Source organism: Lontra canadensis, unplaced genomic scaffold (genome assembly GCF_010015895.1).
Source record: "Lontra canadensis isolate GAN:19392208 unplaced genomic scaffold, GSC_riverotter_1.0 scaffold55, whole genome shotgun sequence".
Taxonomy (NCBI): domain Eukaryota; kingdom Metazoa; phylum Chordata; class Mammalia; order Carnivora; family Mustelidae; genus Lontra; species Lontra canadensis.
The window spans coordinates 5,592,994-5,607,044 of NW_022631049.1; the positions used below are offsets into that span (position 1 = coordinate 5,592,994).

The 14,051-nt window shown below is 36.1% G+C and overlaps 1 protein-coding gene across 1 annotated transcript; it reads right to left on the reverse strand.

The window, feature by feature from the left end:
* Positions 1-13,013: 13,013 nt before the first annotated feature.
* LOC116877985 (60S acidic ribosomal protein P1-like) lies at positions 13,014-13,370 on the reverse strand. Its single transcript, XM_032875083.1, has one exon. It carries the CDS (start codon positions 13,368-13,370, stop codon positions 13,014-13,016), a length of 357 nt encoding a protein of 118 aa, XP_032730974.1.
* Positions 13,371-14,051: the final 681 nt, after the last annotated feature.

The window sequence follows — 14,051 nt, forward strand, 5'->3', positions numbered from 1 at the left end:
AAAAAACTGGCAGGTGCCATTTCAATCCCTGCCCCCCAGCCTAGATACAAGGACATCTGCGGGAACTAGCACATTGACATCATTCTTCACCTAGGTTTCTAACAGCACACAGCACCCCCACATGCTTCTACGAGTCTTCCCCTTTCCAACCCAGTTTTCCTGGGCTGCTGCAGGTACCTTCCCACAGCAGACCAATATGGACCTTGCTGGCAGTCTGCTTCCCACCTCCACATTTTCTTGTGGCCCTGCCCCCTCCAATATGCCCTTGGCTAGAGCCCATCCAAAGCAGTGCCACAACCCTGGCAGTGTGCCAGCAGACCTGACAAGGGCCAGCTCCATTTTGAAGTGACTCCTGCCCCAGGGAGAAGGTTAGATAACTACACACAATAGTCCCACTGTAGGCTGGTGGCAGGCATCAAGATGGAATACAGGCCCCACCTACCAATGACAGCTTCTCAGGAGACAACACATGGAAACCACCCTGCAGTTTGGTACTACTTCATCTCTGAAAAATATGTGGTCTGACTCATCTCAAGCCCAAGGCAGTCCCAGACTAGCCCACTAACATAGAGACAAAAGCTTGCCCACTAACATAGAGACAAAAGCTTGCCCACAATAGGCAAAAACGTACATTGCACACAACTGGACTGAAGGCAAATGAACCTCTACCACAACAGTAGGGCACATGCAAAGGAGATACCCCTAAAATGCCAGGTATGGTGCATAGTGGACATTGCTCTGTCAGGCACTGCAAGGCCTCTTCTTCATAAGGGTACCACTTTCAAGAGGAGGAGGCGTAGCTGACTTTCTTAACACACAGAAACAGACACAGAGAATAAAATGAGGAGACAGAGAAATATGTACCAAATGAAAGAATAATCACAGCAAGAGAGCCAAACAAAATGAAGATAAGTAACATGTCTGATAAGGAATTTGAAGTATTGGTCATAAAGATACCCATTAGACTGGAGAAAAGTGTGAAAGACCCCATCAACAAAGAGACAGAAAACATAAAAAAGAACAAACCAGAGAGAAAGAACTCAAAACTGAAGTTTAAAATACACTAGAGGGAAAAGTTGTAGACTAAAAGAAGAAAAAGAATGGATCAGGGACCCGGAGGACAGAGTAGTGGAGAATAATCAAGCTGAACAAGAGAGAGAGAAAAAAATAATAAACAATGAAAATAGACTTAAGAAACTCAGCAAAAACATCAAGCATAATAATATTCACATTATAGGGATTCTGGAAGGAGGAGAGAAAGAGAAGGCAGCAGCCAATTTATTTGAAAAAAATTATAGCCAAAAAACAAAAATCCACAACCAGGAGGCACAGAGATCCCTTCCTGCCTCTGACAGAATCAACCCAAGCAGGTCCACACCAAGACACATAGTAATTAAACAGGCAAAAAGTAGTGACAGAATTTCAGCAAGAGAAAATAAAACAGTCAAATACAAGGGAAGCCCCCATAAGGCTACCAGCTGATTTCCTAGAAGAAATTTTGTAGGCAAAAAGAGAGTGGCATGATATATTCAAAGTGCTGAAAGAAAAAAGACTTGCAACCAAGAAAACTCTATCCATCAAGGCTATCACTCAGAATAGAAGGAGAAATAAAGCGTTCCCCAGATTATCAAATATTAAAGGAACTCATAATCAATGAACCAGCCTTACAAAAAAATGTTAAAGAGCATTTTCTGAGTGGAAAGAAAAGACGATATGTAGAGATAAGAAAGAGAGCAAGCATAAAAGCAATAAAATTAAGTATATCTATAAAAAATCAGTCAAGGGATTCACAAAATAAAAGAATGTAAGGTATAACTCCATAAAACTTAAAACATGTGGGGGAGTAAAAATTTAGTGTTTTTAAAATGGGTTTAGGGTGCCTGGGTGACTCAGTCAGTTAAGCATCTGCCTTCAGCTCAGGTCATGATCTCAGGGTCCTGGGATCAAGTCCCATATCTGACTCCCTGCTCGGCAGGGAGTCTGTTTCTCCAACTCCCTGACTCGTGCATGCACACACTCTCTCTCTTTCCCTATTTCAAATAAATAAAAATTTCTAAAAAATGGGTTCAAACTTAAGAAACCATCAACTTAATAAAGACTTCTATATGAATAAGATGTTATATATAAACCTAATGGTAACTATAAATCAAAAACTGGTAATATATATGCAAAAAAAAAGGAATCCAAGAATATCACTAAAGGAATCCAGCAAACGACAAGAGAAGAGAGTAAGAAAGACAAAGAAAGGAACTAGAAAAACAACTATAAAACAAATTAAATGGCAATAAGTATATATCTACCAATAATAACTTTGAATATAAATGTACTGAAGGTTCCAACCAAAAGATACAGGGTGATGGAATGTATTAAAAAGTAGATGCAGGTATATTCTTCCTACAAGAGACTCATTTCAGACCTAAAGACACAGGCAGATTGAAAGTAAAGGCATAGAAAAGAATTTATCATGCAAATAGAAGTGAAAAGAAAGCCAGGGTAACAATATTTACACCAAACAAAACAGACTTTACAACAAACTGTAACAAGAACAAAGAAGGACACTATATGATTGTAAAAAGAAAAATACAACAAGAAAATATAACAACTGTAAAATTTAGGCACCCAACATGGGAGCATCCAAACATATAAGCTGCTAATAACAAACATGAAGTAATTGATAATAGTAAAATAATAGTAGGACATTTTAACAGCACACTTACTTCAATGTAAGATCATTCAAACAGAAAATCAACAGGAAACAGTGGCTTTTCATGACACATTTGGATGTCATGGATCTAATGGATGTATTTAGAACATACCATCCTCAAAGAGCAAATACACATTGTTTTCAAGCGCAAATGGGACATTCTCCAGAACAGATCACAAGTTAAGCCACAAAAAAAGATACAAAAAGACTGAAGTCATACCATGTATCTTTTTGATCACAGCACTATGGAACAAGAAATCAATGACAAGAAAAACTCTGTAAAGAACATAAATACATGGAAGTTAAGTAACATATTACTATACAATGAATGGGCCAACCAAGAAATCAAAGAGTAAATTAAAAAAATACATAGACAAATGAAAATGAAAACACAATGATCCAAAATCTTTGCGATGCACCAAACGTTGTTCTAAGAGGGAAGCTTACAGCAATACAGTTCTATCTCAAGAAGCAAGAAAAATCTCAAATAAACAACCTAACCTTGTACCTAAGGAGCTAGAAAAAGAGAAAAAAAAAAAACAACAAAAACCCCAAAACGTGCAGAAGAAACAATAAAGATGATAGCAGAAATAAATGAAATAGAAATAAACAACAACAGAAACCCTAAGAGAACAGATGAAACCAGGAGCTGATTCTTTGAATGATCAACAAAACTGATAAACCTTTAGCTTTTAAGAGAGAGAAAAAGAGAACTCAAAATCGGAAGTAAAAGAGAAGAAATAACACATAATACCATATTAATATTACCATATTAATACCATATCAATACATATTAATGCCATATTAATATTAATAATGCCATATTAATACAATTAATACAATTATAATACAATTATAAGAAAATACCATGAAAAATTATATGCCAACAAGTTGGACAATCAGAAGAAATGAAATGGATAATTTCCAAGAAACATATAACTTCCCAAAACTGAAGGAGGAAGAAATAGAAAATAACTGAACAGACCAATTACCAGTAAAGTCCAGGAGTGGATGGTTTCACAGGTGAAATCTACTAATATTTAAAGAGGGATTAATATCTATTCTTCTCAAACTATTCCAAAAAAATAAAAGATGATGGAAACCTTCCATATTCATTCTATGAAGCCAGCATTACCCTGATACCAAAGTAGATAAAGACACTACAAAAAAAGAGAACTATAGGCCAACATTTCTGATAAACATAGATGTAAAAATCTTCAACAAAATATTAGCAAAGAGAATCCAACAATGCATTAAGAAATCATTCTTCACAATCAAGTGGGATTTATTTCTGGGATGCAAGTGGGTTCAGTATTTGCAAATCAATCAATGTAATACATCACATCAATAAGCGAAAGGATAAAAACCATATGTTCATTTCAATAGATGCAGAAAAAGCATCCATTCGTGGTTAGAGGGAACATACTTCAACATAATAAAGCCCTTTTATGAAAAACCTACAGCTAACATCATACTAAATGGTGAAAAACTGAGAATCTTTCCCCTAAGGTCAAGAACAAGACAAAGGATGTCCACTTCCACCACTTTCATTCAAGATAGTACTGAAAGTCCTAGCCACTGCCATGAGACAACAAAAAGAAATAAAAGGCATCTAAATAGGTAAGGAAAAAGTAAAACCTTCACTATTTGCAGATCACATGATATTATATACAGAAAACCCTAAAGACTTCACCAAAAAACTACCAGAACTGATAGATGAATTCAGTAAGGTTACAGGATATAAATAATATACAAAAATTCACTGTATTACTATACATTATGGGTGAAGAATGAGAAATTTAAAAAATTTAAAATTTTAAAAATTTTAAAAAAGTCCCATGTATGAATGAACCAAAAATAATAAAACTGGACCACTTTATTATACCATACATACAAAAAAAAACCAAACCCAAATGTGGGACATGAAACAATAAAAATCCTAGAAGAGAATACAGACAGTAATTTCTCTGACATCAGCAGTAGCAATATCTTTCTAGATATGTCTCCCGAGGTAAAGGAAACGAAAGCAAAAATAAACTATTGGAACTACATCAAATTTAAAAGCTTCGCACAGCAGAGGAAATAATCAACAAAACTGAAGGACAACTTACTGAATGAGAGAAGATGTTTGCAAATGACATATGCCATAAAAAGTTAGTATCCAAAATACATAAAGAACTTATACAACTCAACACCAAAAAACCAAGTAATCTGGTTAAAAGTGGGCAGAAGAAGAGACATTTCTCCAAAGAAGATTTATAAATGGCCAACAGACACATGGAAATATGCTCGATATTGTCAGTGAAATGTAAATCAAAACTACAATGAGATATCACCTCATATCTGTCAGAATGGCTAAATCAACAACACAGGAAACAACAGGTATTGGCAAGGATGTGGGAAAAGAAGGAACACTTTTGCACTGTTTGTGGGACTGCATACTGTTGCAGCCACTGTGGAAAACAGTATGGAGGCTCCTCAAAAAATTAAAGAGAATTACCATGTGATTCAGTAATTCCACTATTGGGTATTTACCCACCAAAAACAAAAACACCAATTTAAAAAGATATATACACCCCTATATTTATAGCAGCATCATTTATGATAGCCAAATTATGGAAACAACTCATTTATCTATTGATAGATGAATGGATAAAGAAGATGTGGCATATATGTACAATGGAATATTACTCAGCCATAAAAGGAAGGAAACCTTACCACTTATAAGAACATGATAGATCTAGAGGGTATAATGCTAAGTAAAATAAGTTAGAGAAAGACAAGTACTATGTGATTTCACTCATATGTACAATTTAAGAAACAAAATAAACAATAAAAAGAAAAGGCAAACAAAAAACAGACTCTTAACTATAGAGAACTTATGGTTACTAGAGGGGAGGTTGGTGGGGAAATGGGAGAAATAGGCGAAGGGGATTAAGAGTATACTTACTATGAGCGTTGAAACTAATTTAACACTGTATGTTAACTATACTAGAATTAAAAAAAAATCCAACAGCACTGTCAGTTGATAGTTCTACCTGGTGCCCATAAGCCTAGAAGCTTAGATGATTTCTTTATGGATATATGCATTTACAGACTGAAGATGTCCTTCCTGACATTATACATATTTAATTATGTTTTCCAGACTTTACAGACACTGATTTTTTTGGGGGGGTTGGAATTCTGCTGGGCTTTCCAGGAAGTTGTAGAAAATAGATTCTTTTTCAGAAAGTTTGACATTTTTTTGGTATAATTTCATTTTTTAAAAAGTTTCTATAATGTTTATTGAATCCTCAGTTTGTACTGTCTTTCTTGAGGGCAATTGGTAATATATATCAAAGGTCTTAAGTGTTTGGCATCTTCCATGAATTAGTAATTCTATCTTTAGGAATTCATCATGAAGACATAATCAGAGATTACATATGTAAATATTCATCAAAGCTCTCTGCTTGTAAAAGGGAAGTATTTGGAAACATCATAGATTATATTTAGCTGCAAGACACAGAAAACCATATTCCTAGTCTGGAGATAGTCTATCCCCAGTTTGTTTCTGTGATCTTATCCAGGGAACAGGCTCCTTCTATCCTTGTCTGCCATCCTCATTTGACAGCATTATTAGTCTTATTTTTATCTGGCCATAAAGTTAGGATCACAGATCCAAGCAACATGCCTGGATAAAAAGAAGTAAACGGCAAATGAAGCTTTCCATTTATCATGGGAAGGGGGCAATATTTCCCAGAAGTTTCCTTACCTCAGCAGACTTGCCCTGACTTCTTGTTTGTCAGAAGAGGGTCACATGGCAAGTTCTAGCTGCAAGGAAGCTGGGAAAGTGAGTACTTGGAAAAAGAATCAGAATTTTCATTATTAATTTGGAACAATCTCCAATCATTTCCTGAGGGCTAAACACACTGCAACCCCAAACAAAATCAGGGTTAGACTGTCAGGAAAAAGAGAGAGAACAGTGTTTGGGTAGATACTAACAAGGTTTGCCTCTCATGTGTCCAATAATTAGGTACAGACACAAACTTTCAAAATTACACTATAAAATATATTTAACAATATGGAAAATAATTGCTAAATCATAAATATTAAAATATATATACTTTGGGGGCACCTGGGTGGCTCAGTGGGTTAGGCCTCTGCCTTCGGCTCAGGTCATGATCTCAGGGTCCTGGGATCGAGCCCCGCATGGGGCTGTCTGCTCAGCAGGAAGCCTGCTGCCCCCTCTCTCTCTGCCTGCCTCTCTGCCTACTTGTGATCTCTCTCTCTCTCTCTCTCTCTGTCAAATAAATAAATAAAATATTTTTAAAAATATATATACTTTGGAGGATTACATCAAAAACACAACCTCTTGGACTCATATCATAGAAGGAAGACAAAGTTTATGCATTAAGTTGTTCTAGTGACTATCTTAGGGCAGAGGGAATTGTGAGGAATCAGAGATAAAGTATAGTGCTAGTGGAAAATACTGACTAGGTAATCAAGTAATACTGGACTTCCACTCATATTTCAGCCATTCTTCTACACAAGTCCTCCAAGGAACAAATTTGTTATCTGGCAATATATCTGAAATCCCAATGGTCTGGTGCCCCAGGACAGAGATCTATCTCTAAACCTAATGTCCACCAAACCCCTATTTCCTTCCACTCCCAAGCCCAACCTGCATCTTGGGACATTCTAGATTCTACTAGTGAACAGAAGAGGGAGAGGGACAGGTTGGTTCTCATAAAAAGCCTGGATTCAATTATAACTACTGTCTCTATTTGGAGGTGTGAAATAAAGAGAAAAAAACATATCCTGTGTTTAATTTTTTAAAATTTAAATTAAATTAATTAACATATAGTATATAATTAGTTTCAGAAGTAGAGTTCAGTGATTCATCAGACTTATATAACACCCAGTGCTCATTTCATCATGTCTTCCTTAATGTCCATAACTCAGTTACCTCAGTCTCACATCTCCCTCCCCTCCAGCAGCCCTCAGTTTGTTTCCCATGATTAAGAGTCTCTTATAGTCTGTCTCCCTCTCTGATATCATTATGATAGTTTTATTTTTCCCCCCCTTCCACAATGATCCTCTGTTTTGTTTCTTAAATTCCACATCTGAGTGAGATCATAAGGTAGTTATCTTTCTCTGATTGAATTATTTCCCTTAGTATAATAACCTCTAGTTCCAACCATGTTGTTACAAATGGCAAGATTCCATTTTTTGATGGCTGAGTAATATTCCATTATATATGTGTGTGTGTGTGTGTGTGTGTATATATATATATATATATCATTATATATGCGTATATATATGTATGTGTGTATGTGTGTAGATATATATATATATCTATCTACATACCATATCTTCTTTATCCATTCATCTCTTGATGGATATCTGGGCTCTTTCCATAGTCTGGTTATTGTGGACATTGCTGCCATAAACACTGGAGTACAGGTGCCCCTTTGGATCACTACATTTGTTTTTTTGGGGTAAATATTTAGTAGTACAGTTGCTGGGTCATAGGGTAGCTCTATTTTCAACTTTTTAAAAAAGATTTTATTTATTTATTTGATGGAGAGAAGGAGAGAGAGAGAGCACGCACAAGCAGGGGGAACAGCAGACAGAAAAGGGAGAAGCAGGCTCTCAATAGGGAGTCTGATGTGGGGCTTGATCTCAGGACCCTGGGATCATAACCTGAGCTGAACGCAGATGCCTAACCGACTGAGCCACTCAGGTGCCCCTATTTTCAACTTTCTGAGGAACCTCCATACTGTTTTCCATGGTGTCTACACCAAATTGCATTCCTACCAACAGTGTAAGAGGGTTCCCCTTTCTCTACATTCTAACATCTTTCATTTCCTGACTTGTTAATTTTAGCCATTCTGACTGGTGTGAGGAGGTATCTCATTGTGGTTTTGATTTGTATTTCCATGATGATGAGTGCTGTTGAGCATTTTTTCATGTGCCTGTTGGTCATTTGGATGGCTTCTTTGGAGAAATGTCTGTTCACATCTTCTGTCCATTTCTCAATTGGATTATTTATTCTTTGGGTGTTGAGTTTGAGAAGTTCTTTATAGATCTTGGGTACTAGCCCTTTATCTAACATGTCATCAGCAAATATCTTCTCTCGTTCTGTCAGTTGTCTTTTGGTTGACTGTTTCCTTTGCTGTGCAAAAGGTTCTTATTTTGATGAAATCCCAATAGTTTATTTTTGCCTTTGTTTCCCTTGCCTTTGGAGATGTGTCTAGCAAGAAATTGCTGTGGCTGAGGTCAAAGAGGTTGCTACCTGTGTTCTTCTCTAGGATTTTGATGTATTCCTGTCTTACATTGAGGTCTTTCATCCATTTTGAGCCTATTTTTGTGTACAGTATAAGGAAATGGTCAAGTTTCATTCTTCTGCATGTGGCTGTCCAATTTTCCCAACATCAGTTGTTGAAGAGACTATCTTTTTTCCATTGGATATTCTTTCCTGCTTTGTCAAAGATTAGTTGACCATAGAGTTGAGAGTCTATTTCTGGGTTCTCTATTCTGTTCCACTGATCTATGTGTCTGTTTTTGTGCCAGCACCACACTGTCTTGATGATTACAGCTTTGTAATAGAGCTTGAAGTCCAGCATTGTGATGCCACCTGCTTTGGTTTTCTTTTTCAACATTCCTCTGCCTATTTGGGGTCTTACTGGTTCCATACAAATTTTAGGATTATTTGTTCTAGCTCTGTGAAAAAAGTTGATGGTATTTTGTAGCGATTGCATTGGATGTTTAGATTGCTCTAGGTAGCATAGACATTTTAAATAATATTCGTTCTTCTAATCTATGAGCACAGAACATTTTTCCATTTCTTTGTGTCTTCCTCAATTTCTTTCATGAGTATTCCATAGTTTTCAGAGAACAGATCCTTTGCCTCTTTGGTTAGGTTTATTCCTAGGTATTGTATGGTTTTGGGTGTAGTAAATGGGATCGGCTCCTTAATTTCTCTTTCTTCTGTCTTATTGTTAGTGTATAGAAATGCAACTGATTTCTGTGCTTTGATTTTTATATCCTGACACTTTGCTGAATTCCTCTATGAGTTCTAGAAATTTTGGGATGGAGTCTTTTGGGTTTTTCACATAGAGCATCATGTCATCTGCAAAGAGTGAGAGCTTGACTTCTCTGCTGATTCAGATGTCTTTATTTCTTTTTGTTGTCTGATTGCTGAGGCTAGGACCTCTAGTACTATGCTGAACTACAGTTGGTGAGATGGACATCCCTGTCATGTTCTTGACCTTAGGGGAAAAGCTTTTAGTTTTTCTCTATTGAGAATGATACTCATTGTGGGCTTTTTGTAGATGGCTTTTATGATATTGAGGTATGTTCCCTCTATACTTACACTTTGAAGAGTTTTAATCAAGGAAGGATACTCTATATTGTTAAATGTTTTTTCTGCCTCTATTGAGAGGATCATATGGTTCTTGTCCTTTCTTTTATCAATGTAGTGTATCACACTGATTGATTTGCAGATGCTGGACCACACTTGTGGCTCAGGAATAAATTCTACTTGGTCACACTGAATAAAACTTTTAATGTACTATTGGATCCTATTGGCTAGTTATTGGTGAGAATTTTTGCATCCATATTCATCAGGGATATTGGTCTGTAATTCTCCTTTTTGGTGGGCTCTTTGTCTGGTTTTGATGTCTGTCTGGTCTGTCTGGTCTGTGTTATTCAAAGCCCCTGTTTCCTTCTTGATCTTCTACGTAGATGACCTGTCCATTGCAGTGAATGGGGTGTTAAAGTCCCCTCCTCTTATTGTATTATTATCATTGTGTTTCCTTAATTTTCTTATCAATTGGTTTGTATAATTGGCTGCTCCCATGTTAGGGGCATAAACATTTACAATTGTTAGATCTTCTTATTGGATAGACCCTTTAATTATGATATAGTATCCTTCCTTCCTCATCTCTTATTATAGTCTTTGGTTTAATATCTAATTTGTCTGATATAAGAATTGCTATCCCAACTTTCTTTTGATGTCCATTACCATCATAAATGGGTTTCCACCCCCTCAATTTCAATCGGGAGATGTGTTTGGGTCTAAAATGAGTCTCTTGCAGACAGCATATCAAGGGGTCTTGCTTTTTTATCCAAACTGATAACCTGTGCCTTTTGATTGGGACATCTAGCCCATTTACATTCAGAGTAATTAAAGATATGAATTTAGTGCCATTGTATTACCTGTAAAGTCAATGTTTCTTTCTGGTCTATGTTACTTTTGGGTTCTTTCTTCACTTAAAGGATCCCCTCTAATACTTCTTGTAGGGCTGGTTTAGTGATCACAAACTTGTTAAGTTTCTGTTTGTCCTGTAAGCTCTTTATCTCTCCTTCCATTCTGAATGACACCCTTGCTGGATAAAGTATTCTTGGCTGCAAATTTTTCTCATTTTGCACCATGAATATATCACACCAGTCCTTCTTGGTCTGCCAAATCTCTGTGGATAGGTCTGCTGCCTATCTAACATTTCTACCCTTGTAGGTTAAGGGCCTCTTGTCCTGAGCTGCTTTCAGTATTTTCTTTTTGTCTCAGAAATTTGCAAGCTTCACTATTATATGTCAAGGTATTGACCTATTTTTATTGATTTTTGAGGTGTATTCTCTATGTCTCCTGGACTTAAATGCCTGTTTCCTTCCCTAGATTAGGGAAGTTCTCAGCTATAATTTGCTCAAATACCTTCTCCTTCCCTCCCTCTCTCTCTTTTTCTTCTGTGTTCCCAATTATTCTAATTTGTTTTGCTTTATGGTATCACTTATTTCTCAAATTCTACCCTTGTGATCCAGTAGCTTTTTCTCTCTTTTTTCAGCTACTTTATTCTCCATCATTTTTCTTATATGTATCATTAATTCTCTCTTCTGCCTCATTTATCCTCTCTGACAGAGCCTCCATTTTTTATTGCATCTCATTAATAGCCTTTTTAATTTTGACTTGATTAGATTTTAGTTCTTTAATTTCTCCAGAAAGGGATTCTCTAGTGTCTTCTATGCTCTTTTCAACCCCAGCTAGTATCTTTATAATCATTATTCTGAACTCTAGTTCTGACATGTTATTTATGTCCATACTGATTAGTCCCTGGCAGTCAGTACTTCCTCTTGTTCTCTTTTCTGAGGCAAGTTTTTCTATCTTGTCATTCACTCACAGTTCCTGAGGCTAGGAAGTCCAAGATCAAGGTGCTGGCAGATTTGGAATCCGGTGAGGGCCTACTTCCTGGCTCACAAAATGCCTGTCTTCTCACTATGTCCTTACATGACAGAAGGTGTATTTAACTTTTAAAAATACAGTGATTCTGGACACTAAAAAGTATGCCCTAGCAGCATTCCAGACCATATAGCTTATAACATTAATCCTCTGTTCAAAAAATGAAAGGGGAGGGAGGGAGAAGAGTTTTTAAAAAAATGCTTTCCTTCCTTAGCTCACAGTATGATTTATATTTCATTTGAATTCTAAATTTCTACAAAGAATATATTTTAATTCTGTAATAAGAAAAAAATTATAATGGCATGAAATTTTGACACAAGCTGCATATTTCATGAGATGTTATCTCTTGAGAGGATGTTTTTTACTCTTTGTATTTCCTTAGTCATAATTTTCACTACAGTAAACAACATGTAGTAGTAAATTCAGGCACAGTGATAGATTTTGCAATTAATATTTACAACAAAGACAAATAGATGAAATTTTATAACTAGGGAAACAGAATCAGGAAAAACAATATAAACAAAGAAGACTACCATTATAGAAAAATAATATCTCGGGTTTAAAATAAAGCTTAAAAGTCATTTACTTATTCTAATTTTTTACTCTCTGTGACACCCTGAAATGTAGTGACATATAGTCACTTAAGTTCTGCTTGAATGCTTTCAATAACACAGCATTCACTATTATTTATATTGGTATAGCTTATGCTACCACTATTATTACCAGTCATGTCGTGGGTTGTGACAAGTTTTTGGTTTACGATTTTGTCTCTTTTCCATCTCATAGTCTGAATTTGCAAATCCTTTCCCAACATGGGTCTGATGAAAAGGATGTGGATGTATGATGTTCTTTCTTAAAGTTTCACATTATTTATTTTTGCTCAAAAGATAAAAAAATCCTACCTGTGACCCTATTACAGTATTTAAACTCCCATATTTTCAATGTTAGATGCTATTCTAATATTTCCTACTCATTCATTGCCAGGTAATTTTCTTCTTAAATGAAGAACCTATTTTCTTTTTATGTCGCTTGTGAATTCTGTCTCTACCACTCCTACTCCCCTCTCCCCAAGAGTTCAGCTTTTTACTGAACAAGTCACAGAAGAAGTGTGGTAAAAATACCAAAGCCCATGTCATCATCAGATTTCTCAGATTCTTCTTTCTTTGCTTCCACTTCCTTCTTAGTTGGGGCAACAGTGATGGAGGGAACAGGACCTCCTGCTGGGGCAGCACCAGCTACCAGGGCAGACCCACTAGCCCCAACATTCCATATGAGGATCCTGATGTTGATATTGGCTAGAGACTTCTCAGATAAGCTCAAACAGAAAGGGTCAACATTTACACCAGGTGATTTAATGAGGGCATTCAGCTTATTTCCCCTGACCTGAATCACCTCATCATCATGCAGGATGAAGGTCAAGTAAATGCAGGTAAGCTCTAAGATGGAGGCCATTGTACAGACAGGTGCCAGGCTGGTACTGCTGGCATTGGATGCTGTTATAGGAAGAAGTAAGGGCCTCAACCCACCGTGGCCTTAGCTTCCTTAGAAGGGCCAAGTAAGTACTTTAGCAGCAGTTGAGAGAAGTCTGTCTCTATTTTAAATTTGACTTTCTTAATTCTCTAGGTTATTTATTTGTTTTTGTGCCATTTTTAAAAAAATTCTCTTCAATGACTTTAGTTTCAACTTTCTTTATTTTGTTATTGTGTAGCTATATCACAATACAGGACAAAAGTACTTATTATAATTTTTTCTTTCTACAGAATTCTGAATTAGTCAAATAGCTCTTATGTCACAAAGCTAGTTTTATTATGTTTCATCTACTCTTAAATCATAGTTGGAAGTTTCCAAATCTTATACAAATTTATATCACCTAGTGCTTAACAGAGAGCCTTCTAAATGTATGGTTTGTTTCTACATAGGGTATGCAGGGAAGCACACTCTATCCATAATAATCAGAAATAGGTATATATGATAATCAGAAATTTACAGCAAATCTAGCAGATTAGAACTGTTTATTTTCTTGAATCTTTAAAAAGCCTCATTATAAGCAAGACTGTCATTCCTGCTGTTGTTTTTTTGATCAGCTAACTCCTGAACTAGTTAATAATTCTTCCAGAAGTGAGCTTTTTGCTG

Bases quoted from the DNA above. Each gene is read 5' to 3' on its own strand.
- LOC116877985 (XM_032875083.1), bottom strand. From the start codon at position 13,370: ATGGCCTCCATCTTAGAGCTTACCTGCATTTACTTGACCTTCATCCTG.